At 42.1% G+C, this 27,954-nt stretch overlaps 2 protein-coding genes across 3 annotated transcripts; both read right to left on the minus strand.

The window, feature by feature from the left end:
* Positions 1 to 8,149: 8,149 nt before the first annotated feature.
* Positions 8,150 to 15,965, minus strand: SYNJ2BP (synaptojanin 2 binding protein). Its single transcript, XM_050336992.1, has 4 exons — positions 15,810 to 15,965; positions 11,886 to 12,022; positions 10,285 to 10,380; positions 8,150 to 8,817 (listed from the first exon to the last, which is right to left on the minus strand). Exons 1-4 carry the CDS (start codon positions 15,874 to 15,876, stop codon positions 8,677 to 8,679), a joined length of 441 nt encoding a protein of 146 aa, XP_050192949.1. The 5' UTR covers positions 15,877 to 15,965; the 3' UTR covers positions 8,150 to 8,676.
* Positions 15,966 to 16,122: 157 nt separating this feature from the next.
* Positions 16,123 to 27,688, minus strand: LOC126651268 (disintegrin and metalloproteinase domain-containing protein 20-like). Of its 2 annotated transcripts, none has more exons than XM_050336988.1 (2): positions 27,186 to 27,688; positions 16,123 to 25,697 (listed from the first exon to the last, which is right to left on the minus strand). In XM_050336988.1, the coding sequence occupies exon 2, from the start codon at positions 23,344 to 23,346 to the stop codon at positions 20,896 to 20,898; it is 2,451 nt and encodes an 816-aa protein (XP_050192945.1). In that variant the 5' UTR covers positions 23,347 to 25,697; positions 27,186 to 27,688; the 3' UTR covers positions 16,123 to 20,895. The 2 variants fall into 2 exon arrangements, with proteins under 2 accessions (XP_050192945.1, XP_050192946.1); XM_050336989.1 differs by having other exon boundaries at positions 16,123 to 23,567; positions 25,625 to 27,688.
* Between the last annotated feature and the right edge of the window lie 266 nt (positions 27,689 to 27,954).

Raw genomic sequence — 27,954 nt, forward strand, 5'->3', positions numbered from 1 at the left:
TGCTTATTTGCCTCCGATTTTCCTGTTGCCATAACTGTTGATGTTTGAAAGAGGGAAAGATGAAGACAAGGAATGGAAAGGGCATTTTGTGCGTAAAAGAAACTTATCTGCTGATATTCTTAAGTGATCTCCAATTCTGAACAACATACAAGACTGGAACAACCTGGAAATGGAAAAGAGCTGTTAGAACACCATTAATTATGTGGTTCTTCACAGAGAAAAGATAACTACCTCTAAGGGATGGATGCATTACTCCCCCAACACTATAGGGTCACTATAGCTTTATTAATTTGTCCCAGAAAACAGCGCACTACCTGTTGGGAGATCTTCCACTTGCTTCACTGCAATATCATTAGATCACACCTTCCTGAATCTTTCTCGGTGCTATTGTCTGTAAAGCATTGGATCCCACCACTATACAGCTTCAGAGCTTGTGGGAGTCACAAAAACCCAGTCAGTGACTCTTTAGTATGCTGAGCACTGGTAGCTGCCCAGAAGAGTCCCTTAAAGAGAAACTGCTTCCAAACTGAGTCTTTCTGGTTGGCACTCTTCTGACCTGCAAAATACCAGCAAAAAGACTAGAGAGTTAAGTCTGTTTTCCTTTGGTATCTCAACTAAAAATCATACTATCTCTTAAGATCAGCTTCTGCTCTGGAGGAGCATAACACACTGTATTGATGTTCCAAAAAGGCACAGGAAGTGATCTGGAGAACTCTAAGCAGAAAGAATATCACTTTTCCTTCTGGTAAATTTGAGTGCTGAAAGAATAGGAAATACTGACGTTCATGGAGGAGTGAAGCAAATAGAAGTCTCTACCCAGTGCTCACCTGCAGAAGGAGACTGGAGCTCTCTCTTCAGGAAGTCTTAGCATTCAGTGACACATCATCAGCCACATCAGCACCCTGAAGTCTATCTCGTGTCGAAGGTTAGCTGACTTGAAGTTTGATAATAAGGATAAGAATCTATCATAATCAACATAATACACACTGAAACTAGTAGAAAACCTAGGCCTCACTATTCAACATGCTATCTGAAAGAGTTTAGCAGTCTTCACTCCAAACATGAGCATACGTCACTGTCCAAAACAAAGGCATTTCTGGGGTTGCCCAGGGATTCTAGAAAAGGGACTAAGGTGTACATTGCTTTTGGTAGAGAGCTGCACATACACAGCTGCAGGAGAGTGAGACAGTCAGGAGAAACACCACAGGAACCAGTACAGAGTAGAAGAAAGCAAACAACCTGACAGAACAAGCAGAGCTGGCTTGGAGAGCAATTCAGGGAGGGAGTTTTGGGGTGAGATCTGAATGGCTCCTTGAATGAGACAAGGAGAAAGCACAGACACTACCTGCTGTACTAGATGAGAAGAGGACCTTGAATAATTTTTTTTAGATTGGAAGGTAAGATTAAAGATTCCTACTTGTATCATCACTTTCTTTAGTATAAACAATCCAAAGGGATTTGGACTGTGTGCAGCAAATGATGAGGCCAAAATGTTGAACTTTGAAGTGACTAGATACACAGTAAAAACATGCAGCCTTATTAGGAACAGCAACTCTTCCAGAGCAGTGAGCTGAGGAGCTAGTAACAAGAAAACTTTCAAAATAGGTGGAGAAAGGTCACATAGGTTTTGCTCACAATCCAGCAAAAAAAGCAATATATTTCAGACATTGAAAAAAATCACTAGAAGGCCATAGCAAAGTAAAGTGTTAGAGAACTGTTTCTAGTTTGGTGCTCTTAAAATAGATCAACATTTGATAAGTAATGGAGACAACTATCTGTAACCCTCCTTTTGCTCCCACCTGCCCCCACTTACAGGGCAATTATGGTGGGAACACCAGCTTAACGTTGCTTTCCTTTATTCAATGCTAGATGTTGAACCTTTGTATCTTCTGTTGTTAAGCTCTGCATCAGCAATTGTTGCCCCTATTAAAGGGCAGCCTACAATATCACCTATAAAATATCACAACTGTCAGAACCTATTTCAGTTGGTTGAAGCCTTTGAGAACAAATCATTTTAATTTTAACCACTTCAAAATCAAGGGCATGTTGGCTTTATGCAAAAATATGTCTGCATTTTGGTCAAGTAGAGCCTGCTTTGCAGAGAATCAGCACAGATATTTCCAAGACATTGGGCAAGGCACAAACCCTGTCCTTTAGCAGCAACCGTTGAGTCCTTGGGGTTATCCAAACCTTACTACCTCTCCAGCCAGTCTTTTGTAATCAATGCTTTTCACACGCAGCCCACATCTCCATGCTGTGCTGTTCACCTTGAACAATAGCACACGTTCTGACACCAGCATTTAAAACAGCACTTAGAGATGGCAGTAGTAAAGTGCTTGCTCTGAAGCAGCATTTTGACTAAGCTTACTTATTTTTTTTTTAACCACAGCCACAGAAGTCTGTGTGCTGGATTGTGTTTGGTTTTATTTTCCACCTTTATACCACAACTTCAGAACCATGTGTTCCCATTCATCTGATCAGTGCTCATATACCCTCTGTTTAGGATTTTTATAAGTATTTATGCAATACAAACAAATTCAGTTCCGAAAATGGGACATACCAGCAGTTCAAGGAAAGATTAATTAAAGCTTGCCAAGCAGGGACAACTTGAATACAGAATGAAGAAGGGTTTTTCCTCCTCATCCCAGCATGTCTAAATGTTAACACAAGAACATCTGAAGTCGTGTTTCAACCTCTGAGCAAAATGCAGTGGAGCCCATAAACCACTGAACTGGGTAGTTTCAATACAGATTCAAACCTCCCTTCTAATTACCATTAGAAGAAAATTAGGAGTTTGGTCAGATTCCTTGATCATATCCTTGACCTACATGGCACTTCATCAGTTGTTTATAGTTAACTGGACAAGCTGGGACCGCTGCTAGGGGGGAAAAAGAAAATCAAGTAATTTAAGGAAAAGGACTCAGCACTGACATTTCCCTGCAGAACTGTCATCTTCAAGTGCTGGCCTGGCAGAAAAACTGGCTTTTTGTGGCAGTCCTGCCGCACTTCAGCCATGTGGCAGGTGACAATTCGTCTGGGAACTAGAAGGCCCACACAGCCACAGGGACTTGGATTAAGGGGTCAAGAGGGTTTTTTCCTGTAGTGTGCTCCACCGATATCGACTCTGCTTCTGTGCTTTTTCTGGCCTTACTTCCTATCTGATGTAAGCAATCCTTTCCTATGCAACCTCAACGTGGCAAAGCCAAGAATATGTACATACTTCCCTTGTATAGGAGCACTTTACAGACAAAAGTATTATCTTTGCCGTCACAGTGCGTGACCAGCATTTTTGTGCATCAGCTGATAGTAGTCTGTGAAGGAGCATAAGCAGAACTGCACAAAGTCTTATCTACACTCCTTAGAACCCTTTCTGAAGAGTATTATTTACACAATGAAAGAAGAAAAACATCCATGGATTACTACGCACCTTTAAAAATTAAATTTCTGAACCGTATTCCCAAACTTTGTACTAACTTGCTATATTTAAAAAGAAGGACGTGAAAGAAGCCTTAAATACTGTGATCCTTTTATCCTCTTTCCTATCCTGTTTTATGTTTCAGTGATTTAGAAGTTTACTAAAACATGCTGAGGAATGATGAATGCGAAAGATCATTTGAGGTAACTGGATCCCCTATTTCATATACTGCATCTGGACTCCCACATAGCCTATGTACTTAAGTGGGACAGCAAATATTTCACTACTTAAGCAAATAATTCTTTCATATAGTGTCCAGTTCCTCCTGGGAATCCCCATGTTAACAACTTTTAAAACTTAAAAAAACATCTTTAAGGATGTTGAGAGGTGGTGAAGAGAGATGACAGGGAAGAGAACATCACCAAACCAAACCAGGCTGGAAGACTTGGGACACAAAAACAAACATGAAAGCTCCATGAATTATCTCAAATAATTCACATACCACTTTGAATAACTACTCTCCATACTCAGCACAGTTACTCTTCTTTACTAAGAGCTTCAATCTAGGAAAGTTTGTTTTGGTAGCCAGGTAAGACAGATACGGTCACTCTACAGCGATGTTTGCCTGTCACCAGTTAAAGCTACAGCAGCAAGTGCAAAAGCTTTCAAATTTGACAAGGAAAGATATTCTGAGCCTGTACAGCATTGCTCTTCATTTAAAACTGTATATGTTCTCATCATATATGGCTCTGTCTTGAAAGAAGCATTGAAAGACCTGGAGTCCCCCTCAGGTCTCAGCTGCACATGCAGAGAGCGAGCAGAGCTCCGGGGATGACACGCACCAAGCACTTCGGCACGGACGAGGGTATAGTTAAGGCCCTCCTTCAGATTTCACCACATAAGCCTTCCCTTGGGCCCCCAGCCTGTGGGACACTGTCCCATTAGCAAGTTATCTGCTCTTTCCTTCATCCTGAGTACAGGAAAATTACTTCCACAGGTAAAACCCACATCAATAAATTAGGAAAGAGGACAGGAAAAAGACTGGCTCATAAAGCTCACCTGACCTGATTCTTACCCTGGTATCAGCTTCTGTCAGCAAGAGAACAGATGAAGTTTACTGACCACTCAGATATAATCTACTTAGTACTACTCAACATGCCAATACATGTATTGTTAAAAAATCAACGCCATCCATCATCAAAATGCATCCATTAAACAGACAAAGAATCAAATAATCCAGAGATACCAACAGTTACTGAAAAATCATAACCATGGAGGGAAGTTGTCCCCATACCAAACTCCATTCGGTATTTTTGTTGATGATCAAGCAGAATTCAAAACCTGTACTGCTAAAGGTAGTGGGCTGGAAAATAACACAGCAGACAAGACACATAGAGTAATCTGGGCTGGTCAGTGCACACAGCACTCCACAGTGCAAACAGGAGGTGCAATCATTCAACAGAATGCTAAGTCAGACACCTTCCCCCACACTACGCAGGTCACATCAGGTACGAACAAGGATTTAGAAGCTGGAATACTTAACACTCATTTCTGGTGTCACACTACGACCAAGCAGAATTGCTCTTTTGACCTACAAAATGGAATTAAGAGAATTTACCCCTCCTGTGGCAATGTTGTTTTTTCTATGGTTTACAGATTCCTTAGGGCACCTGAGGCTGCAACTGAAGAAGGGGAAAGCTCTATGCCACTCCTAAGATACTTGTAAAAGTTATTTAAGAAAAGCAAGCTCTTAGGAATTGCTTAAATTTGTTTTGCACCTATCTGTACCTTAACAAAAAAATTTTAAAGGTAAAATTATATTAAAAACTCCTACTATAGGGTATGAGCACTGTCAATAGTGAGAATCCCATGTGGTTGGGGTGTCTGGATTATACAAAGCATTACGGAAACTGGAAATAGTACAGAGCCACAGAAACTACTCAAAGAGAGAAAGTACCCTACACTGAGAATATTAAAGGGCTCAGTTGACTTCTTTTCTTAAAAATAATGTGTAAGGTAAGGCAACTACAGCACACAAATCTCCTCAAAGGGAGGGACTATCAGTTACTAGAGGCCTCTTTAATCTAGCACAGAACCACCTAACAAACCAGTTGCTGGAACCTAAAGGCAAACTGAAAGCAACACACCTGTCACTCCCACACACTCCCTTCTAGTTTGTGTTAATTAAAAAGTCTCTGAAGTAATGCACCTACCAATCTTCAGATCAAGTCTGGCTGCTTTTTCTCACTGTTATGCCCTAGTAAAATATGTATTACTAGCACACACAGTTCTGAAGACTCTGAGACACGAATGCCTAGAATATACAGGAAGTCAAGCTAGACAGATTTGTCTTTAAACTATGAATATGAAAATCTAGTCTTCAGCAGACGAGTAACTTCACAATACATTTGAGGGACCCAGAGGAGAATGGGAGAGAAACATGGGGATTTAAAAGTTTCAGCTGCCCTCAGTATTAAGGGCAAATGAGCTCTTAAAAAAAACAAACAAATGAACAGTTTTTATGTTTATCTTAAAGATTTCAACTTACCTTTTTTCTAAATCTTAGAGATTTAAGTTGTTACAAAAGCTAAAACTCTCTCTGATCACTTGTACTTACAAGCTGTTCTCACTAGATTTTTTTTTTTAATCCACTTCTTCCACAATGATAGAAAATGTATATACAGCATTTTGTGCAAAGATTAAACTCAAGGCTACAGAAACCACACAGTGGAAAAGACTGGACAAACCAGAAAGTTTAGATGAGACAGTTAAGCTGCTGAGAGAAAGTAATATGAGACACAGTTTGCAGGAGAGTTTGGGGCTGAGGTATTTTCCCCTCGGATTTTGCCAATAAATGGGACAAGAAGGGCTGGGAAAAGGGTACTCCTTAGGCACTGGTTTGAAGGAGGCAGACACAGAAAGGTGTTCCTGACTGCTAGACTGGATGGTTTAAATTCTGAGTAAAAACTACTACTCAAATTTCTGGAAAAGCTACTGACTGAATGCTGTGGTACTAAAATTATTCTGTAATTGTGAAAAGAAATCCAAAGGAACACTATGCACCAGAAGAGCCTTTCTTGGTCAATAAGTCACACCATTATCTGGGCATTGGATGTAACCCTCTCCCTATAATAAACGGCTGCAACACAGATGGCAATCATGTCTGAACAGTATCAAAGTCCCAAAGCAGAAAGGTTAAAAAAACAAACAAATGAACAAAAAAACCCAAAGGCTTTGCTTTCTCTTACTTCAATGAGAAATGAGTGAAACTATCAATTCCCTTCTGCAAATCCTCATCCTCCTAGCCTTTTCCACATACTCCTTCTCATCACAAAAACATAGCTCAGGCAAGGGCTAACACGAAGTTTGTTCCAGATGGGCCGTTTCCTTACTGTCTGCATCTTTATTCTGAAGGCTGTGATACAACACCATTGACTGCTAATCATCCTTCTTAATACACACATGTGCTCCACATGGACATCACAGACAAATATTCAGAGAAGGTCACAGACAAACAAGCTGGTTCATGCTGTACCTGCAATGATCTGTCTGAACAGCAGCCCTGCTGCTATCAGGCATAACTGGTTTGCAGGCCGAGGCAAGTCCCTGCATGCATCAGCCCAGGCCATTTGACACCAATATATATTCAACAAACCTCAAGTCTGTTCCTAAAGTCCCCTAAGAACATGGAGCAAAATTCCTCCCATTTCCTCTTCCCATTACACTGGAGCAGTTTATAGGCCACAGCAGTATTTCATAAGGTCCAAGTGCTCTGAGACTCCACGATGATTTAGGAATGCCATGTATAACAGCATACCACTTCTATCTCTGGTAGACAGCAGGACAAGCCCTGAGCAAACACCACAATTTCAAACACATCAGCAATATCCTTCTAGAATAATAAAGAACGAAGATAAGTAAAGCACCAAGACACCAGTTTTTCTTTGTTTGAATACATATATTGCATAGGTGACTTTTTTTTTTGGCATCATACAGACCAGACCATGCATTCTGCTTTTCTTTTACAAAAAAACCAAAACATATTGATTTCTTGGAGACAAGAGAAACAGGTCTTACCCCACAGAGCTCATATCAGCCGGGGCATTTAAAACTATTCAAATCACAGTAACGACAATGAGACCCCGCAGGTAAATTCAGCATGTGCTTTCCATAGCAATGGTCTCTCCCTCTGGTTTTACTTGCGAAGGTTTACCCTGACTTAAAGCTGCCAGTCTATCTCCTGAACATCATACAACACAAGCAAGCAATAGCCAGGATGATCCCAGCCTGCTCTCAGCTTCTCTCTTTCAATCATCATGAGATGTTCTAACTGAACATCATGTTTTAATCTGAAGTATTCCCCATGAAAAAAATAACCCCCAAACCAGACCTTTAACCTGAGAGATGCAGACTTAATCCAGTTGATGAATGGAGGGACTTTATTACTATTTAAAGGCTCTTCTGCAGCTTCAGTATGCTCAAATCTCTTGCCTCCACTTACCCTTGTGAATCAGTTGTCTGTCTGTCTCTCTCCAGTATGCTACCATTTTGTGGAAAGCTTTCTCTTACAACCCTGACTCAAGAAGGAGCAGACATTTTGACAAACAAAACCTTTTTCTAGTGGCAGGCTATCTTCTGTCTTTCCACAACTGGCAAAATACCTCACCAATACTGCATATCACTGTTAAATCAGCAGTTATGCCGATGATTTTACCTGCAAAACCACATATAAGATTTTACACATTTTTCTTAAGGTACTTATTTAGCAACAACCAACAAAAATTCAATGGAAAAAATAATATACCCTCTGTATTGCCTTTTATTATTCATGCTTCAGACAGGGATCATTAGTTTCAAGGAAAAATTCTGTGGAAACAAGGGCAAAGCCTCTAGAAAATATTTTTGATTTAAAACCACCCAACTCCCTCACCCTTTAACCAACAGTTACATCTTAAAATGTGGAATAGATGAGTGTGTTTGAAAGTTCGTGGTGCAAAATAGAGGAGGGTGGCAAAAACTCCTCAGATTTGTCAAAAAAACAACTATCCCACTCTTCACATAAATAGTCTTCTCCCTTCCCCTTTTTCTCTCTGTTTCCATCAACCCTGTAACAAAATCAATATATAAGAACATCAGCAGCAGCTTTGATGATAGGCAATGATCCTTTTTGACATCAGTCTGTGATACGATTGTTGATTCTCTACGTTTAAATTACATCATAGCTGTGTAAAATACGCAGTGATATCCCAAACGTGAACTCTTCACATCCGCTGTCGATACCTCAGCAAGATCCAGACTGCTGTTGCGGCAAGCGCCAAGCCTGGCACAAGAATGGCTGCTAGAGGAAGCCCACCTGATTCTCCATCGCTTTGATGACCCACAGGGCCATTTTGTGGCTGCAACTACAAGGAAAAAAAAAGTTATTTGTGTCAGAACCCATCACAGGAGACCCTCCAGTTTGGTGTCTGGACCAGGTGTTTCCATAAGGATGTTCAAGATAGTTTCCCCACTATCTGTGAACTCCACACACGGGAAGGTTAAAACAGCTTTAGATGGACTGAGCTTAACTGCAGAGTACCAGTCACTAGCAGTCATATTCGTGTAAACTAGGACTCTAACATACTGTAGCAGGATACAGCAGAAGCAATAACACACACATACCCAGTCATCCACTGATCACTTCCCACCACACCACTTTCTGCCCATTACGAGGAAAAGGACATCACTAGTTATCTCTGTTTTTCTTACCTACCCTGTACGCTGGTCCAGAAGACTTACTCCTTTGCTAAGAGAGTAGAAAAGGGATCTCAACCCCCCTCTCCCCACCAGCATGCTTGAGGTTGATCAGCATTTCCTTTGTCAATTTCAATGCTACCCTGGAATTAAGGATTCAATGCTAACAGAGGATTAACGATTCCTCTCTGCTTATATCTCAAATAGTGCCAGTACATTCAAACTATAGCAGTCAACATTTTGTATAACTGTAAAATCCTTTAGGTTGGAAAAGACCTCTAAGATCATCACATCCAACCATTAACCCAGCACTGCCAAGTCCACCATTAAATTAAGCCCCACATCTACACATTTTTTAAATGCCTCCAGGGATGGTGATTCAATCACTTCCCTCAACAGCCTGTTCCAACATTTGACAATCAGTGAAAAAATTCTTCCTAATAGCCAACCTAAACTTTCCCTGGTGTAACTTAAGGACATCTCTTGTCCTATTGCTTCTTACTCAGAAGAAGGGACTGACACCCACCTCCCTACAACCTCCTTTCAGGCAGTTGTAGAGAGCGATAAGGTCTCCCCTGAGTCTCCTTTTCTCCAGACTAAACAACACCAGTTCCCTCAGCTGCTCCTCATAAGACTTGTACTCCAGACTCCTCACCAGCTCACTGCCCTTCTCTGGACACACTCCAGCACCTCAGTGTCTTTCTTGTAGTGGTGGCCACACACACACCTCTACACTAACATGAGTGATGACCTCTGAAAACAACAGAGGAATTCTGTGTCCAGTAAGATTTTGGCCATTGAAACAAAACTGGAGAACTTGAGATTCTGTCTTCGCAGACAAACCTTTACCTCTGAGAAAGGAGATCTGTGAGCAAACACACCATACTCCACCAAAACAAAAATCTGGAGACTTCTCCAAACTCATCTCTTCACTGATACTGTTACAAAGCAATACACAGACAATTACAGCCATGGCAACTAGAGAAGGCCTTATGTCAAACAAGATTTTTATATGCACATGTCACACTGAGCACCTGGACACAGTACTCTTCTTCCTTATGAAACAGACAGCTACCAATCATAAAAACCAGTCTAAGCTGAGCCAGAAATAACCCTAAGAAACAGGTAAAACATACCCTGCGCTGAATTTTCAGAGACACATCATAGCCTGTGTTCCTGAACAGTTCCACAGCATCCTGGTGCCGCAAATCCTTCAAGTCTTTGCCATTGACCTAGCAAAAAAGGAAAAGGAGAACCAGATGCTGAAGACAAAAAAAAGCAAATTTTTAATGATGCAGCCTAACATAGGAAGGAGATAAAAATCTTCATCTTTCACAAAATTCTGCATTTGGGGCATGATACTATAATCAGCAATATCCATATTCATCCCCTCATATTATAGATGAATTTTTATATGATGAGGCAGAACATGAGAAACTTCAAGCCAAAACACTGAGGATACTTAAAAAAACTACCTAGAAGCAAAATCAGAATATAAGACCACAGTTGTGTCAATAGCAACTTCTGATGCTGTTGCTTTACTGGAAACAAATCAAAGGTGTGATTCTGACAGCTAATGAAAACAAAAGAGCAGCCACAGCAAAATTATTATTATGAGTCTCTTTCCCACATTGTTCCCTCTATGGGTGCATCTTTGAAATCCCACTGCTTGAGAATATGTTGTAAACACACATTTAAAAGCACACTGATGTAACAAAACAAAACAAAAACACTTATATACCTATTGGCATCCCCCTGAAAGTGGTAGGATTTTTCTTAAATTAAAATAATACATCATGGTAGAAGGCTTTATAGCCTACTTGATTTCATTCACTAAGTGATTATATTCATCCTAATTTTTTATTTTCATCCCCATTACCCATAACTGTATCCCCCAAGATCACATCCAGCACCTCCCTTCTCTTTCATATTTAGATACCCCAAACACAAGTACATAAATATTAAACTGTCAAGAAAAGATAGGATAATATTCTCTGTTTAACATAGGATTGTTTTATGGATCAGTAATAGGCTCCAACTAGTGCAAGGCAGTCTATAGAGGCTAAAAATATTGCATGTGGAACATAATAATCAAGTGTAAAATAAAATTAGGGAGTATTTAAAGATTGTGTATCACACTAGAAGATGCTACTTCTTCACCCATCACTTGGTAAAGCATATTGTCTTGTATGATTACCAACTGACTGAAGAACCAGTGGGACTGAACATCAGTCATCTTAAAACATTTTTCTAAAAGGAGAAGCAGCCTGTATTATTCCTCAGGAGCTGAAATGAAGACAAGAATTTTTTGGCCTAGAGGTTTTATAGTTAAAAAATCCCCATGAGCAAAAGGATCAGTAATCATGGATTACAAGTCAAAAAATCGAAAACCTTTATTTACACGTGTATTAATGACAATCCATTGTGAACAAGACAAATTCTGATGGATTCTATAACCTTAGGAAGGCAAGTCACAGAGGAAACACAAATGCAGCACCAAGGAGTGCTTCTGAGACAAATCAAGAAGGCAAAAGAGATGAGCACATGTATGGAGGCAGCACTCAAAGCTCTCCCCAGACCCCCAAGATAGCTCCTCCATGGAGACTGTTCAGCATCACCTAATTGCATTGACCACATCATTCCTCTCTGTGCACTGCGATGGCAAACCTGCCTCTTGTATCACATCACTGATAACAGCACTTCAAGAACACACGGGGCGACAGAGGACAGGGCTTACCGCTAAAATTTTATCTCCTTCTTGTAATCGGCCATCAAGGTAAGCTGCCCCATTCTTTTTGATCCGGCTGACATAGAAGCTGCTGTCATTGCAAATGTATGGCTGATCTGTCCCACCAACAATGTTGAAGCCCAGCCCTAAAGTAAGCCAAAGAGAAAATCGATGAGAAAAAGCTCAAAGCTTCAGACATTCTTGCTGTCTTGCTTGTTGGGAATTGCCCATTGCCCTTTCTCCACCAGACTACAACTCACAGCGCACAAATCTACATCATCCTTTTAAACTATCACTGTCTAGAAATGTTATTCTCATGAAACCAGTCTTGAAAGCAGAGGAGAGACACTAAAGGCCTGAGGAACCAGATGCTTCATTCCACAAAATACGGTGAGCTGTATTTAGGGTGTTGGGGAATACTGAGGGCCATGCTATGATTTCTGAGATGCCAATTCAGCCCTCAGCGGGAACACACTTCTTCAGCACAGCATGAAAGAAAATTAAATCATTTTGCCTTTTGCATGGGGCTATAGTAAATCATTACCTTTGAGCAACAAGAAATCATGCCTGACAAGCATTTTGTGAGCGGGGAAACAGAGTGAGGAAAGGCAAGAAACATCAGAACCTGTCTAGAGATGATGAGGAAACAGGCAAACAGAACTCTACTAGGGCTCAGAAGGCTACCCATCCATATCCCAGGAGCTGGAATTGGTGTGCTTTGCCTCCAAGAATAAGACTAGCCTACATGAACCTACTTCAAATTGCATGTAATCATTTTGTTCTGTTTCATGAATTCAAAATGTGACAGGAAATAAAGACAAAGTTCACAGATTTAAAGCAAAACAAAAAAAGAATATTTATACATTAAACAGAACTGATGTCCACTTTATATTTTTGCCATTTTTTATTGTTCTTTAAAGTAAGCCTCAGTTACAGATATCTAGCTGGATTCAGCTTCTAGATTAAAGTTAAAATTTCTTGCTTCATTGAAACCCAGAAGAACAAATTGAATTCAGAATCCAGAAAACTACAGGTTACAAGAGCACATTCCCCACTGCTCATGCAGCTAAGTTGGTCTATAAATAAGAATACATGACAAGGGACAGGAAAAATTGCCTAAGAAGAGGCTTACAAAGAAAAAAGGGAAAGAAAAGCTAAGAAAAAAAGAAAAAAAAACAAAAATCAAATACACAATCAAAGCAAATGAAAAAAAAACAACTTTTTTTTCCTGACACAGACCAGTCATCCAAAAGTTATAGTCAAGAACAGCTGAAGGTAAATTTTGCCAATGTTCAGCCAGGCCGATTTACTTGTTTTCACTTTCTTTCTTCTCTTCACTCAAAGCTGTGGCTAGAAACCTTGAGAAGGGGAGTTGCAAATGAAAGTAAAACCACCTTATGCCTGCTGGGAAGCAGCATTTTAAATCAGTCATAGGAGATCAAAGGATTTATAAAATGAGTCATGTTATTTCAAGTGGGCATCTACAGTTGGGAAGTAAAGAAATATTAACTGCAATCTTGCCACACTTTGTTGTTTTTTTTTTTAATACTTCCCTTCCTGGCAGCTTCAGACAAGTGAGGAAGAAAATGAAAGCGAGAGTAAATTGAACAAACCCTGACATTTCAACTAGACTCATACCTGTTCCAAGAAGGGGCAATCGTGGATAATAACACACCCTTCAATGGAAATTAAAAAGAAAAAAACCTAAAAATCCACAAACCTGAAAATTATTTGCCACAAAGCCAACACCCTGGGAACAGGGGAAATCAATACTACGGAAAGTATAAGGTTTAATCAGCACTTATTAAAAAGCCAGAAAGAAGGAGTCAGAGTTTCTCTGACATTGATTCTCTTTCATATACATAAAAACCCTCACTGATATATATATATATATGAAAAAAATATATATTTTGCAACTTTTCATCCGCAATTGGAAAAATAATCCTAAGTCACAGCTTTCATCAGCAGAGGCAAATCTTTTTGATGAAGAAGCAGCAATTCATGCTAGATCAAGTTCAGTATTCACAGGACTTTTTCACTGTGCCTTTCCAGCACTTAAACTGCCACTCTGGCTAAAAATATCTTCCCTATAATTCCTTGAGCTCTCTACTGTTCTACTCCTTACAGTTCATGCAGCCATAAAAAGAGACACAGTACAGCCAGAAGAAAAGGAGCAAGGGGAGGAAGGGAGCACATGGCACTAAGTCTCTAGTTTAAAAGGGACCAGAAGCAGAATGGCAAAGCTTTAAAAGCAGGCTCTGGGCTAAACTTCTCATCCTCCCTGAGGCTGCAGACTCACTATGCCTCATTTACCCTCCCTGAAACTAAAAAATTCCCTCAAAGAGACATGAAAAAAATATGATTGCCATGATTAGGAAAAGAAACTAAATACAAGGAAAGTTGAAAAAGAGGTGTATACACACCATTTTGCCACTGCAAATACATTCAACACCTCAGCAAACTTTTGCCAGAGGTGTTTAGCATCAGACCTATTTTAACAAGTTGCAGTCAAAACTCTGATTCGGGAGACTATGTTATTACATTGTGCTTCACAAATAATAATGTTTTGTTCCTTCCACAGAAATGAATAATAATTCATATGGTAAGTACATCAAGGCCATAAGGGGCTGTAGAACCTTCAAATCAAGTAACATAGTTAGAAGCCTAACTAAAAATGCACAGCCCATCTTAACAACCAGACTTAAATCACAGTGGCCACATTCAAGACCATTCTCAACTCTGCACTTCAACATTCCCTTCCACCTCCCTCAAAATTTTAGATTCCCAAATGTATGGAAACAGCTTTCCCATCAGAACCGGCTTTGTCTAGCAAACAGCTTTCACTGACAAGCACGGCTTCATTAGCTTGAGCTCATGGTTGTAGGGTTGCAGGTTGCAGGCAGGGCTAGCAGCTTTGAGACCAGTGGCTGTTCTGATGAGCAGGGGAGGCAGAGGACTGCACCCCGGGCCCATCCTCTGGGTTCTGATTGCCAGCACAGAGGCCAGGACCTACCAGGAACTACCTTCACCCCAGAGAACGGAAAACGGCACACAGGCCAACGCTGTGGGTGCTGCAGTCCCTGGGGGCCCATGGAGCCAAGGCCGGCCAGCAGCTGCACCCAGCAGTTGTGCAGGCAGACAGAAGGGCTGCCACGTTTTCTTTTGCGCCTGTTTCAATTAAAGACAAGGCCTCAAGCACAAAACTGTAGCTCCGAAGCCTCCCTGGAGCCAGGATTTCACTCCAGAGGTTCTTTAGAGCCAGGTTCTTTAGAGCCAGGATTCTGCTCCAGAGTCGTACATTTGGTGCCAACTTGCCTCACTTCTGAAAGTGTGATTTGAATGACATCATAAATCCTGAACAGCAAAGCCAAAGCAATGCCCCAAGGACTGCCCCGTTCCCTCTCCCCTCCAGCCTGTGCTCCTCTCTCTCACCACCCAGAAGCCCCTCACGCTACCCTGTACAATGACCGCCAAGCCGACACTACAGGGCATGGTCACTGGGACACACGATTTTCAAATGGCCCCTGACTCAGGGTATCCAACGCGGCTGGGCGCTCAACGCCTGCCACCTTACTTGGAAGCAACAGGAGCTCCACCGGAGATAGCAACTTCCTGGGAAAACCAGGGGCGAGTTGTTCACCGGGACACCGGCCGGGGCTCCCGCAGAGGACCGAGCCTGACCCAGCCAGCTCTCCCTCACCGCATGGCTGCCCGCCCTCCCTCCCGTCCTCGCCGGCACCTCGCCGACAACTCGCCGACAACTCGCCGCCGGGCCCTCCCGCCGTCCCAGTAACCCACCAGGGCAGCCCCGCCAGCCCCCGCCACCACCGCGCCTCCCGCTCCGGCCTCCCCGGGGGCTCCGCAGGCCTCGGCGCGGCTGCCCCGGCCCGGGAGGCGCCCGGGCCCGGCGCGGGGCGGGCCCCCCCGCCTTACCTGAAGGTCTGCGGGTGAAGCTGATGATCTCCTCGGCGTAGCCGCCGCCCGCCACGCTGCCGTTCATGCTGCGGCCTGAAGAACTCGACTCCCGGGGCAGCCGCTGCCGTCTCCTCGGCCGCCGCCGCCGGGCCGCGCCGCGGAGCGCTGGGAGTTGTAGTCCCGCCGGGGGAGCGGTGCCAGCGCGTCCTGCGACGGACGGCCCCGGGCGCTCACCGCAGGGGAGGGAGAGGAGCGGGCCCAGGGGAACCCAGCACAGCGTTCTCCTGCCCCCGCACCTTCCCCGGATCCTGCGCGGCATCTGTGACTGGCCGTGCTTTGCTCCCCAGGCTGGAGCTGGCTTCCTCAGGAAGGTTAAGGTGTGACTGTTGTCTAGGGGGAGCGTAGCAGAGAGAGATGTCTGACCTGTTCCCAACCCTTTTAACTGGCCTCACAGCAAACTAAAAAGCAGATCAGACAGTGATGGGCAGGAGCAAAAGCCTGTACCATTGCCTACATATCCTGCGATGCAATAAAGTGATGCTCTAGATTAAGAAACACAAATGGTACATGCTGACTGCCACTGCTGCAACAATAAATACCTAACTATGCCCTGTACAAGGCATTTGGTTTAAGGATATGAGAAATTTCCTCAAAACTCTACAGATAATTACCTAGCAATAAAGGGCAAAGTAGTTCAACTTGCTGTCTAACAGAGGAGCCACTTGAACCTGGCACTCTGTATGACAGGGATTTCTTGAACCAACAGATTATTCGGAAATAAACAGCGAGGCAAAATTTATCATTACTTATTTCCTTATTAAACTGTATCCTTATCTATTTCAGCACATGCTACAAGTATGTCAATACAGACATGGCAACAGGGAACAATGAACAGGCCTGATCCAATTAAACTGCCTGATTGCTTGGCACTACAAGGACAGCCACATCTACATGTTGCAGGAACCTCTCTGATGAAAATGAGGATCAGCTGCTCTGGTCCTCAGTGTTACACTATCAAATGGTTTGTTTGGTATTACAGTATAGAGAACAAATATTTTTTACTGCAATCATTCCCAGATGATCTGCACTTTTGGATTCCTGAATTTAATAGGGAGAGGTAATCTGGGTGATGGATCTCTGAATTAGAGTGTGCTACGTGCCTTAATGCTACAACATTAATGCTTAGTGCTAAGCTGGGTGTTAGAACCCCTGCCTCAGAGGTGGGAGACAGGTATTCAAGGTCCAATTACATCTGCGATGATGAGCAAAACCATGATTTGTCCATCACAGGAAGACTTCTTAAAATGGTTGAGCACAGCATTCAGTTTCACACCTGCTTCAGTCCAGTTCACAGAGTTATGTTGTCCTGGATATCTATACCTTTTGTGGCCATTAAATAGGAACACTGCACGATAAAACTTGCACAGCAACCATCCATTATTTTTCCCCCTGTCTTTGTTTCGGCTGGAATAGAGTTCATTTTCTCCTTGGTAACTGGTACTGTGCTCTGTTGTTTGGATTTAGTATAAGAATAACGTTAATAACACAATGATGTTTTTCTTGTTGCTAAGTAGTGTTAACCTTAAGTGGAGGAGATGAAGACTTTTCAGTGTCTCATGCTCTGCCAGTGAGAAGGTGCACAAAAGCCTGGGAGGGAGCATAGCCAGAACAGGTAACCTAAATTGGACAAAGGGATATTCCATACGATAGAACAGTCTAGTTCTACACATATACGTGTTCAGTATATAAAGTGGGGGAGTTACCTGGAAGGGGGGCAAAACACATTCTGTGATGGAATGGGTATCGGCCAGTGGGTGGTGAGCAATTTTACTGTGCATCCCTTGTTTCTCTTGGGTTCTGTTTTTATTTGGTTGGTTGGTTTGTTTTCTTTCAGTTATTAAACTGGTTTTATCTCAACCCATGAGGTTTACCTTTTCTTTTCCAAATCTCCTTCTCACTGGGGAGGGGTGGGAGAAGAGTGAGTGAGCAACTGTGAGGTAATTGGCAAACTCCTTGAAGATACATACTGTTTGTTAGCAGCAGTTTAATGTATTTTAGAGATGACAATCTTGGTTTATAACAAACCCAATTTTATCTTGATCTGATAACTATGATATTAACTGTTGTTATAAGTCTGCTTTAGCTAGGAAGAGATTTCAAACAAGAAACATGAATATATGTTGTATATTTTATATATCTGTTGTATATTATTGCTGTAACTTACTCTTAGGCAGCTCCAGGCTTCACCTATCACTAAGTGGCCTGCCACGTGTTAACAGCTACCTAAGACTTTACACCTTACTGTACTGGCACAGGCCATTTCACAGAATCACAGAATGCCCTGGGTTGGAAGGGATCTTAAAGAGCAGAGTTCTAAACCCCCTGCCACAGGCAGGGACACCTTCCACTAGACCAGACTGTGTCTTCTTATTTCCTCCAGCACCATTTCAAGTACTTCACTGACCCTCATCCCTTGGGAGATGGTGCAGCAGCATTTGCAGGCTGCCTCTTCCATATTCAAGTGACTTATACATTAACCAAGTTCTAGCATCCACTTAAAGCATTTTAAAAGGTAATTAAAACTATGACCGAAAAAAAAGGGGAAACCAGAAAGATTAGGACTAAACTTAGAATTGAACCTTCCTAGCACCTTCAGAGCAGCATCTTCAGAGTAGTGGGACATTTCTAACAAACTACCACAAGAATCAAATAGCTATGGTAAAATCAGAAACAACAATATTTTCAAAGAGAAAACCTTAGCAAGGCAGCTCACACTTTTTATAAAACACCAACTGGGTTTGTTGGGATACGTGTTTGTCTTGCTTATATGGCCTAAGCAAAAATAGAAGAAAACTGTACAGAAATACTCCTATCCAAAGCTCCCTGAAAGCCTCCTCCCAGTTAAGTCATGGTTTTCTTAGATCAATCTTTAAGCATAGAGAAAAATGGAAACTACAGCATTTTATTGCTTTGTCCTTTCCAAAACTACATTTGCAAATATCCTAAATTGTGCTTTCTTTTACACCTCTGTCTCTTCAGCATGCAGGTCTGTAAATAAAAACTCCCCTACTCTCTAACTTTTTTCTGGTCTCAGCACAGATCTATACTTGGCAATTTATGGTACAGTATCAATCAGCAATAGGCAGCCATCAAGATGGCAGTCTGGAATTTCTGCCACTCTTTATCTATTTAAAAAGCAAAATTAAAAAAAGTCTGCCAGTACTTACCAGTTGCGTATAGCTGGTTGGAAGGTGATGGGTGTAGTGCTTGTGTTACTTTTTATCTCTGTCTTTTGACTATTCCACATCCCCCTTGTTTGTCAAGTATCCCTTGTTAGCAACACCTGCATTACTATTGTTATTTCTCAGAGAACACTCCCCCCACGCTCCCCAGAAAAAGGTCTCTGGTTATAAGGAATAAATTTGGGGTGTTAGTCAAAGGGCAGTTATTCTGTCATTTGACATAAACACAGGATTAAGTTTTCTTCACCTAATCAAAACTATCCATGTTTTATCAAGACAATTAGCATAGCCTGCTGAACAAACAATGTGTTACCTCATTTCCCCAAATATAGATAATTATGTAAAGATCTATTTGCTGTAGACAAAAAGCCATGAAAAACTGTGAATCACATCCTTTGTATTTCACATCCAATCATAATTTAACCAGCCCTTTTTGGATACAGGACATGATTATGGAGGAAAAAAAAAGTATTACAGGAAAATGTGTATTCTAAAAACATAAATTTCATATTTGGAAGGCATCTATAGTTGACCATCATCATTTGTAGAGTCATAAACATATTTCTTCCCAAATGTTGCAAGTATTGGGCTACTAATCCTGCCTTTATAGAAAGTTTGCTAAAAATGTCCTCTTTGCTTTCTAAATACAAATATTCTTTTGTTAGCAGACAAATGCATTATAGCCCTTAATCCAGAAACACCAGACCTTTAGAAAAAAGTTTTCACTGTAATCTGGACTACAGAATCCTCTTCCTGCTGATCTGATAGAAAAATCTAGTCACTGCTATAATACAAATAATAAAATTTAAAGTTATTGAACGGTATTTCCATGTCCCTCATATTTTTTCACAAGTTAAGACACATTTTATCTTGTGTTAAAAAAAAATGAAAACCACAGTACTTCTGTGTGGCACTCTGTAGAGCTGCAGGGACCCATTCAGTTATAGCATTAAGAAACACATCATAAACCAAGAGAAACTTCCCGAGAAAATCAGATAAAACATCAATCAAATATTGCAGGAATTCTGCATGGGGAAAACTTGCAGAATAGTTCCAAATACTTTAGAAATTCATTTAACTTGTGCAACCCCACAACCAGCTCCTCTTAGTGACTATAAAATACACAACACTTCTCAGAAGAAGCCATCACTCAAGGCACTGGAAAATTTCCAGAAAATAAAGACAATTTGTTCTTGTGAAATGTCAGATTTGGTGCCACTGCACTGCTGATGTATACCTCTGATGGTTCAAAAATGTAATGCTTACTGGTGTGACCTGGATAATGCTTCTCTACTCTCTCAAAAAATGAAGAACCCGTTTCCTATGATCTACCTCCCTCCTGAAGGGCTGCTCCCTTAAACAGTTGGAAACACTTATGAAACAGACACCTGCATCTCACTGCAATACCTGTATCTTGCCTGTTTGTGTGTCACAGATGTGAATTAAATCATAGAATCATAGAATGGTTTGTGTTGCAAGGAACCCAGTGGAGACTGAAAGAGCAATTTTTTCTCTTTGGTTCTTAACGAATGACAGAAGCCAAATGATCACAAACACTCTCTCCCTGAATCGAAGAAAACATTAGATGAAGGAGTAAATGGAAGCAAATAATTTATCTACAGATAATTTATGTTATCTTCTTAAGAAGTTTGCATTTTTAAACTGTTGATATGAAGCATAAACACTATACCTACAGTTTAGCTAACTACGGCAATTTAAGAGCTCAGCGTAAAAAGAACAGCAGGCCTTACTGCCTGCATTTATTAATTTAAAATAAACAAAGATAACTTTTACTCTGCATTTAATGATATCACATGAGATGAGAGCTATTCAGAATGTGTTGAATTATTTTGATGATATTATCAGATGGTTTTGCTAAAGTGAGATTTCCCAGGAGCATCCAAAGCTACTGCTTGTTGGTCTTCAGTGGATTTTGACTCATCATTAGGTGAGTCTTCTTTAGGTACTTCTGTTTTTTTCAGTCTTTGAAATAACTGCAGTATTCTGTGGAATTGGGCCTTTATTCTCCTAAGCCATCCCACTACTTCCTGTCTATAATGCATGGTAAGGTTTACTCCAAGGAAACAGAGACAAAGAAAAGTAAGTAGTATTAGTCTTACTTTTGCTCTGTGAGAAATCTTCGTGGCTGGAGGGGGTCCACTGTCAATGCTACCTCCAAATCCTTCCAATTCACAGTATGGAGGAGCCCAGCCATACTCGCAGTGACAGTTCTTACGATTGTTACACAATCCTCTGTCATGACACTTTGTCAGGTTACAGTCGTAGTTCAGCAGTAATACACTAACACATGTCCTGTTGATACAAAGCATATCACTACCACACGGTGTGCCTTCTTCCACAGCTCCCACATCAGCTCCTGGCATCCCTACGTGATAGTCAAGACCCCAGCAATTTTTATCTCCAACAGGAGTTTGGAGTAGTGTTACATGGTTCTGCAAGGGAGGTAATTTGACTATGTTTTCACACTGAATCCTACCACATAAGACATTCTCAGTAGTGCATTTTGTAAAATGGATATTGTTGCGAATACCACAATTACCGAACCGGTCACCTTGAGTATTCACTGCTTTGAAGCAATCTAAAGAAGCAGCCCTGGCTTGTTTGCCAAAGAGATCCTGGCACTGTTTACTGTGGGAAGAACATTTTCCTTGATAGCAGTAAGCATCACCTTTGCAAGGGGTTCCATCTTGTAGGTAGACATCCAGTGGACACTGAGGGGAAATCCCATTGCAATACTCTGGCAGGTCACAGCTGCCAGTACTTTCTCTGCACTCTGTTCCCGCTGGAAGGACCTTACAGTTCTTGCAGCATTTTCCAGATGCACAGACTGAACCTACAGTAAGCGTACAGTTCGGGTGGCAACAAGGATCCTTTCTGCAGGCTGATTCTGAACCACAGTCACATTGCTCTCCGCTTTCTAATATCTTATTCCCACAGTATTCATGCTTTGAGGTGTAGAAAGTGCCAGGTTCTGGTGGTTGACGAAGGCAGTCGGCGCCACGTACAAGCAGGTCAAAGTAGTATTTGTAACTGCAGTCACTGAACGCATCAGTGTCAGCGTTGCTTTCGTACATAATGCATTTATCTCGTTTGCATTTACAGTCTGGTTTATCATGGCTCATCCCAAGATTATGGCCCAGCTCATGGACAAATGTGATAAAAAAGGTGGACAACTTTTTCTCTGTGAAGGAAGCAACAGCTGATGACCAGTGGTTATCACATACTGTCCCTATAAATGCCAATCCCAAGGTGCTTCCAAAGCTCTGAAATGCAAATAAGTGAGCAACATCATGGCGCATCCGTTGTGACAGATTTGACTTTCGCCAATTGTTAAAGTCACTAAGTACCTTGCCAAGAGATTTAGTAATATTTATCAAGTTCCTTTCGGTCCATATCTCCAATCCTATTAGAAACAGCCGGACAGAAAGCTGCTTATACAGAATGTCCCCAATGTTGATGACTTCCATGACTTGCCTCAAGACTTCAGATTCATTCCTGCCTGACTTCACAAAGCGCACATTGTCCACAACCACTGCCATCTTGACATATCTGGTGTGCGTCCACCAGTCCTTCAGTTCCTCGTTCTCCTCGTTTGCCTTTGGAGCCTTGAACCAGGGCAGCACAGCCTTTTGGTGCTGCAGCATCTCAGGGGTCAGTCCGCAGGTGGGGCCCATGGGGTTGTTGGCCTCCATGCGGTAGATGATGTGCCGAAAGGCTGGATCGTGGGGGATGGGCTCGATCTGGAAGGTATCATCCTCCACCCAGAGCACGCCGTGGAGGCCCCTGTCACAAGTGCTGAGGGCCACCAGGGAGCCAGGGCTCCCCAGCACCTCGCCCTGGTAGAAGCAGTTGTCCCGCACGAAGGGGTGCTCCTCCCGGCGGACCCCATTCTTGGCGTAGGTGACCAGTGTGAAGGGCCGGGAGATCAGGCCCCGCCGGGGCTGCAGGCGCAGCACCCGCGGCCGCCCCGCCACCTTCAGCCAGTAGGTGACGGCCGGGGCGTCGCTGCCGGCCCGCGGGCTCAGCTGCCGCGGCACCGTCACCCACGCGGCCAGGGGCTCGGCGGGCCGGGCCCCCCGCGCACCGGGGCACGCCGCCAGCCCCAGCAGCAGCACCAGGAGCCCCGGCAGCGCCCCCATCCCTGCCGCCCTGCACCGGCCGCCCCCCGCCCCGACCGGGGATGGAACCTGGGCAGGCCCAGCCCGGGCGGAACCGCCCCGAGGCTCCAACTGCCCGGCCCGGGCGGGCAGCGCCCGCTCCACGGGAAACGGCACCTGCGGCCGGGAGCACATCGCTGCCTCCAGACCACCGAGCCTGCCCCTTCAACACGGACAGAGGCTCTTGTGGGCAGGAAGGAGTAAATAAGCTTTCCACAAGCACGTTCCCATCTTTTTATAATCTTAATTTCAAATTAATGAGTGCTTCTCCTTCTGAGCAGGCACAGCGAGGCAGGCCCCCAGCTCAGTTTCACACTCCTTGTCACAGATGTTTGTGTTGAGCAAGGGGATCATTTCTGGGTAGGCTAGAAGTGGGAAAATCTGTTTTAAAATCTAAAAGGATGGCTTTTGCTTTTTTCACTCTTTTCTACTAAAGGATAATTTTGAGTGGACATCAGAAACAGACTATTTTCAGCTCAAAAGAATATCTGAAAAAGTTTAGAGTCTGAAATGAGAAAGCACAGAAATACTCCTCGTGGTACCATTTCTTAGTGTGTGCCTTACTATAGCTACTTACAGCTATACACACAACCCTCCAAGAAAAAAGAACAAGGGGTAATTCACTTCCGCTACATTCAATAACACAGAGGCAAACTAATAGCACCAAATATAAAACCTCAAGCCTATTTCCACCACAGATGCAACATACCTACAACATTATGCTTTGATTACAGACATAACTGATGCAGCAGCAATTTTCCCTCATCATGGCCTTTCTAAGGGCTTGTGCTTGCACAGCACTGGAAAAAGAATGCTTACAGGTACATCTACCACTTGGCTGCCATTCCCATCTTGGGGTACAGCTACATCAAGACACAGCTACAGCACAGTGATCTGGATTGTGGTAAGACAGGATGTCCTGTGCAACACAGCTTTGCACACCGGTTTTCTGGCACACAGTGCTGGGATTCAACACAGCCACAGCTGTTATCTTTTGGGAATTCTTCACAACTTTAATTTTAGCACTGAAAGCACAGCTGGGATGAAGTCCAACCTGCTGTGGACATCATCTTCCTCGGCTGCAGGAGGTGCACCCTCCCACCAGCCCACATCCATTTCAGGAATCCTGCTTTTTGGCACCAGTTTCTGTGTGCTGACCATCACTCTGGGACAGGCAGCAACATTTAACATTTCAAACTCTCTGAGACAGGAACTGCCCCTCAGGAGGCTGAGCAGTGAGAGAAGTAGCTGGCAGAATGCTCAGAGCCTCCTTCTGCTGCCTCATACCCCAGGGTCCTGAGTGGGGTGATATTCTAAGCTGGTCACATAGTAGGCCTAACCAACAGCTGTGGAGGTTACCAGCAGTTGTCCAAAGGAACTTCAGATTCTGCAAATTGACACCTTGCTCGCTCCTTGCCAGTGTGGCCAGCATTAGTAGCATATATTTTGTAATACAGTATCTCAGATTAAAGTAAAGTAAACAGGATGCCTGCTTCTATGAGGATCTATGTAGAAGGATATTTCTAGATATACGTCCAAATTCATGATGTGTGTTAGCCTTAGATTTATTTTCTTATTACTTTTAAAGTTATAGGAACTGGGGTTTTTTTGTGAGGTCTTTTATATGCAGCTACTTGCTGAATAATGGTCCACTATTTTTCAATTATTAGTTTTGCATTCCAGGGCTGTGAACTATGTCAGATTATGTCTTTTGAAATATATATAACTCAGACTACAATAACAGAAAAATCCTCTTATATAATCTGTATGCAATGTCTGTAGTGCTATTTTTAAATACATACTTCTGATATGAGATCACTCCTTAAGTTATAGAAAAGGCCCTACTAAATCACTCTGCCAATTTGCTAGAGACATCCCTTGCTACCTGTACGACCCCCTGACCTGAAGTTGCCCATTACTTTCTCTTTCAATTATCGTTAGGACTAGAAAATACTCTGGTTCCACTGTTGAACTCACGGCAGATTATTCTTTTGGGGTAGTGTCAATGTCACTTTGTGACACTGCATTCAGCAACTAAGCCAGTTCTTCAGCATTGAGGTTACGTAATTTTTATATAGGGATCGATCACACTGTTATGTTCAGGTTACCAGACTCTTGCACTTCTGTATTGACCAGGTAAAGTCAAAGAGCAGGGAGGGAAAGATTCCCGTTGCATGACAATGAACAGGTTGGAAAGAAAAAATGACTGGCCTTATAGTAGAGCAGGAAAAAAATACCATAGCAATCTTTACTACTTCAACTGCAGAAACATTTGTTTGGCAGGTGTAATTGGCTTTCTCATGAGTGTTTTCCAAACATTTTTCAATCTTGGAGGCCCCTAAAATTTCCAATTAAGGTGCAAGCTCCTATGGAATTGAATCCTACAAGTGAGAAATTTCCTTCTCTCACTTACCTTCTGTTGAGTCTTTAGGAACAGGTCACAAAACCTCAGGAGCCTTGTGGACCACAGGTTAAAATCCACAGTCCTGCCAGAAAGAAATTAAACCTTCTGATTGCTGAGAAATCAGTAATACATCATAACTCATCCCACTGGCAAAACTTCTCCCCACCACCCGTTTATCTGTGATTCACATTAGGCTGTGGAAGGACACTTGTCACCTAAGTGACCATTTGTTTGTTCTGTGCATGATTACAAGACCTTCCTCTACAAGAAAAAAACAGAAAAATTATCTTGAACCTTGAATGCCTAGTTATCATTTGCTTTGCTATTGAAAAAAATATTGAAAACAACCCTGAAAAAGTGTATCACATCAGCTTTTGTTTCAAAACCATCTGTTGGTTCAGTGAAACCACAATCTATTTGCGTAACTTATCTTCACCATTTTCCTCAAAGGGAACCTCTATGTCTCAAAATAAAGCTATTCTATCTCCTTTGCCTTGTCCCTCCTATTGCCTATACCCTTCTAGCCTTGCTCCAACTACAGCCTGCTTTGGCAAACAACACGTACTGACTGTCCAGATGGCATTGAACTTTCTTTGCTGGGAAAGAGTTACTAAAATATGAAGTATGGGGGTAGAGTGGCAAAGAGGAATGGGCAAGAGCAAGACATAGCCTGGTCAGATCTTACTTAGTGAAAAGTTGAAAAAGACAGTATTTCTGCTGCACCTGAGACACCATTAGCTTTACACAGTAAATTGAGGTAGCTAGACTGACCCTCTTCCTACAGTCTGGCTGGATTTTTACATGTATGTGCATATAGACACACATATATACAATACATGTATAACCATTCATTTATATGTATTTTCAGACTATGAGAAGAATTGTTTGAATTAGAGTTCTAGGTAATTTTTAGCTCCTGCTACCCTGTGACTTAGAAAAGCCCTTTTGAAGTCTGAATGGTTGTTATCTAAGAGCAAAAAGTACGGAAATTCTCTTGTACAACCAAATCTCTCCTTTATGCAAAAGGAGCACAGGCAAATTTCAGAACTGCTGGGTTATCTCCCTTTCATCTATAAGCTTTACAAATACTGGAGGTCCTTTGGAAGGACTTTGGAGCTTGGCAGTCAGGCTCTAAACTAAGAGACAGCATATAAATACCACAGAGAAAAGGCTTAGACTCTTACACAATAAAAAACATTACTGACTACAACATAGCTGCTCAACTTCTTTTTGACAGTAAATTACTTGGAGTTTAACAGTAATATCAGACATATTGTCACTTCAGTAAGTTAATATCATAGCTCACTTAACTGATAAAATTATTTTAGAATATCTGGTCAGCAAGTAACAGGATCAGAAGGTATTTCAGTCCCTCGTATGGCAAACGTTCAGCACTAGACAGCTACTAAGAAATGGGCACACTCATTGGTAACATCCCTTACTGCTTTATAATTTAATTCTCTCAGGAAAAGATCATTCCCCTAGAAGCGGCTTATCACATTCAAATGCATTGTTTCATGAATGGAAGCCATTTTCTGCCCTCTCAATAGTTTAGATGCTGGCACTTTACCTCAGATGGGATCAGACCAGAAGTCCATTCTTTGTAACACCCATTGACACCAGCCAATATCTGGTGATATTTCTGCAGAAAGCAAAGAGGCTGCAAAGAGATGCAGAGATGAGGACAGTCTGCCCCTTCAGGCTTCACCTTTATCTCTGAATTGGCTCAAATTCTGAGCATGGAATATGATTCAGTCTAAATGTAACTTCAATTCTGCTTCATTGTCTCTCTATTATTGTACTACAAGACAGAACAAGAGTTCTCTACTTTCCTACTTGCTTCAACACTCAGTTTTACAAACACTTGGTATTTGTCTTTTCTTTCCTAAGGAATTGAAGTCTTGGCCCTCCCAGTGCCATCACAGGAGAAACTCTCCCCTACTGATTTTATTGCCCTTCTTCAAACTCCCCTACATTAGAGGAATTCTTTTTCAGACACTGAGCTGTACAATACACTTTATTTCAGGTGAAGTCCAATGACTGATAGAATAATTTGCTCATACTATGCTCTAGCATCCATTTTTTACCACAGCTGTACATCTCTCAAGATACCTTTCTTCTGCTAGTAGTGGTAAATATTTCCTTGGTGTACAAATACATAATTTTTTTCCATTAAAACAAATTAAAAAAAAAAAAAAAAAACCCACAAAAAACCAACACCACCACACAAAACAACCCAAAACAAAACAAACAAAACAAAAACAAAACAAAACCCCACAAAACCGAAGCCTAACACCCTAGATCTTCATTACAATGCAGTCTAGTTATCCTTCTTGCTT

This window comes from Myiozetetes cayanensis, unplaced genomic scaffold, assembly GCF_022539395.1.
Source record: "Myiozetetes cayanensis isolate MyiCay16 unplaced genomic scaffold, myiCay2020 scf6-25, whole genome shotgun sequence".
In the NCBI taxonomy this organism is placed as follows: Eukaryota; Metazoa; Chordata; class Aves; order Passeriformes; family Tyrannidae; genus Myiozetetes; species Myiozetetes cayanensis.

Bases quoted from the DNA above. Each gene is read 5' to 3' on its own strand.
- SYNJ2BP (XM_050336992.1), bottom strand. From the start codon at position 15,876: ATGAACGGCAGCGTGGCGGGCGGCGGCTACGCCGAGGAGATCATCAGC. The intron at 12,023-15,809 runs GTAAGGCGGGGG...GGCTTACTTTAG, and splicing joins CTTCACCCGCAGACCTTCAG to GGCTGGGCTTCAACATTGTT. The intron at 10,381-11,885 runs GTAAGCCCTGTC...CTTTTTTGCTAG, and splicing joins AAGGAGATAAAATTTTAGCG to GTCAATGGCAAAGACTTGAA.
- LOC126651268 (XM_050336988.1), bottom strand. From the start codon at position 23,346: ATGTGCTCCCGGCCGCAGGTGCCGTTTCCCGTGGAGCGGGCGCTGCCC.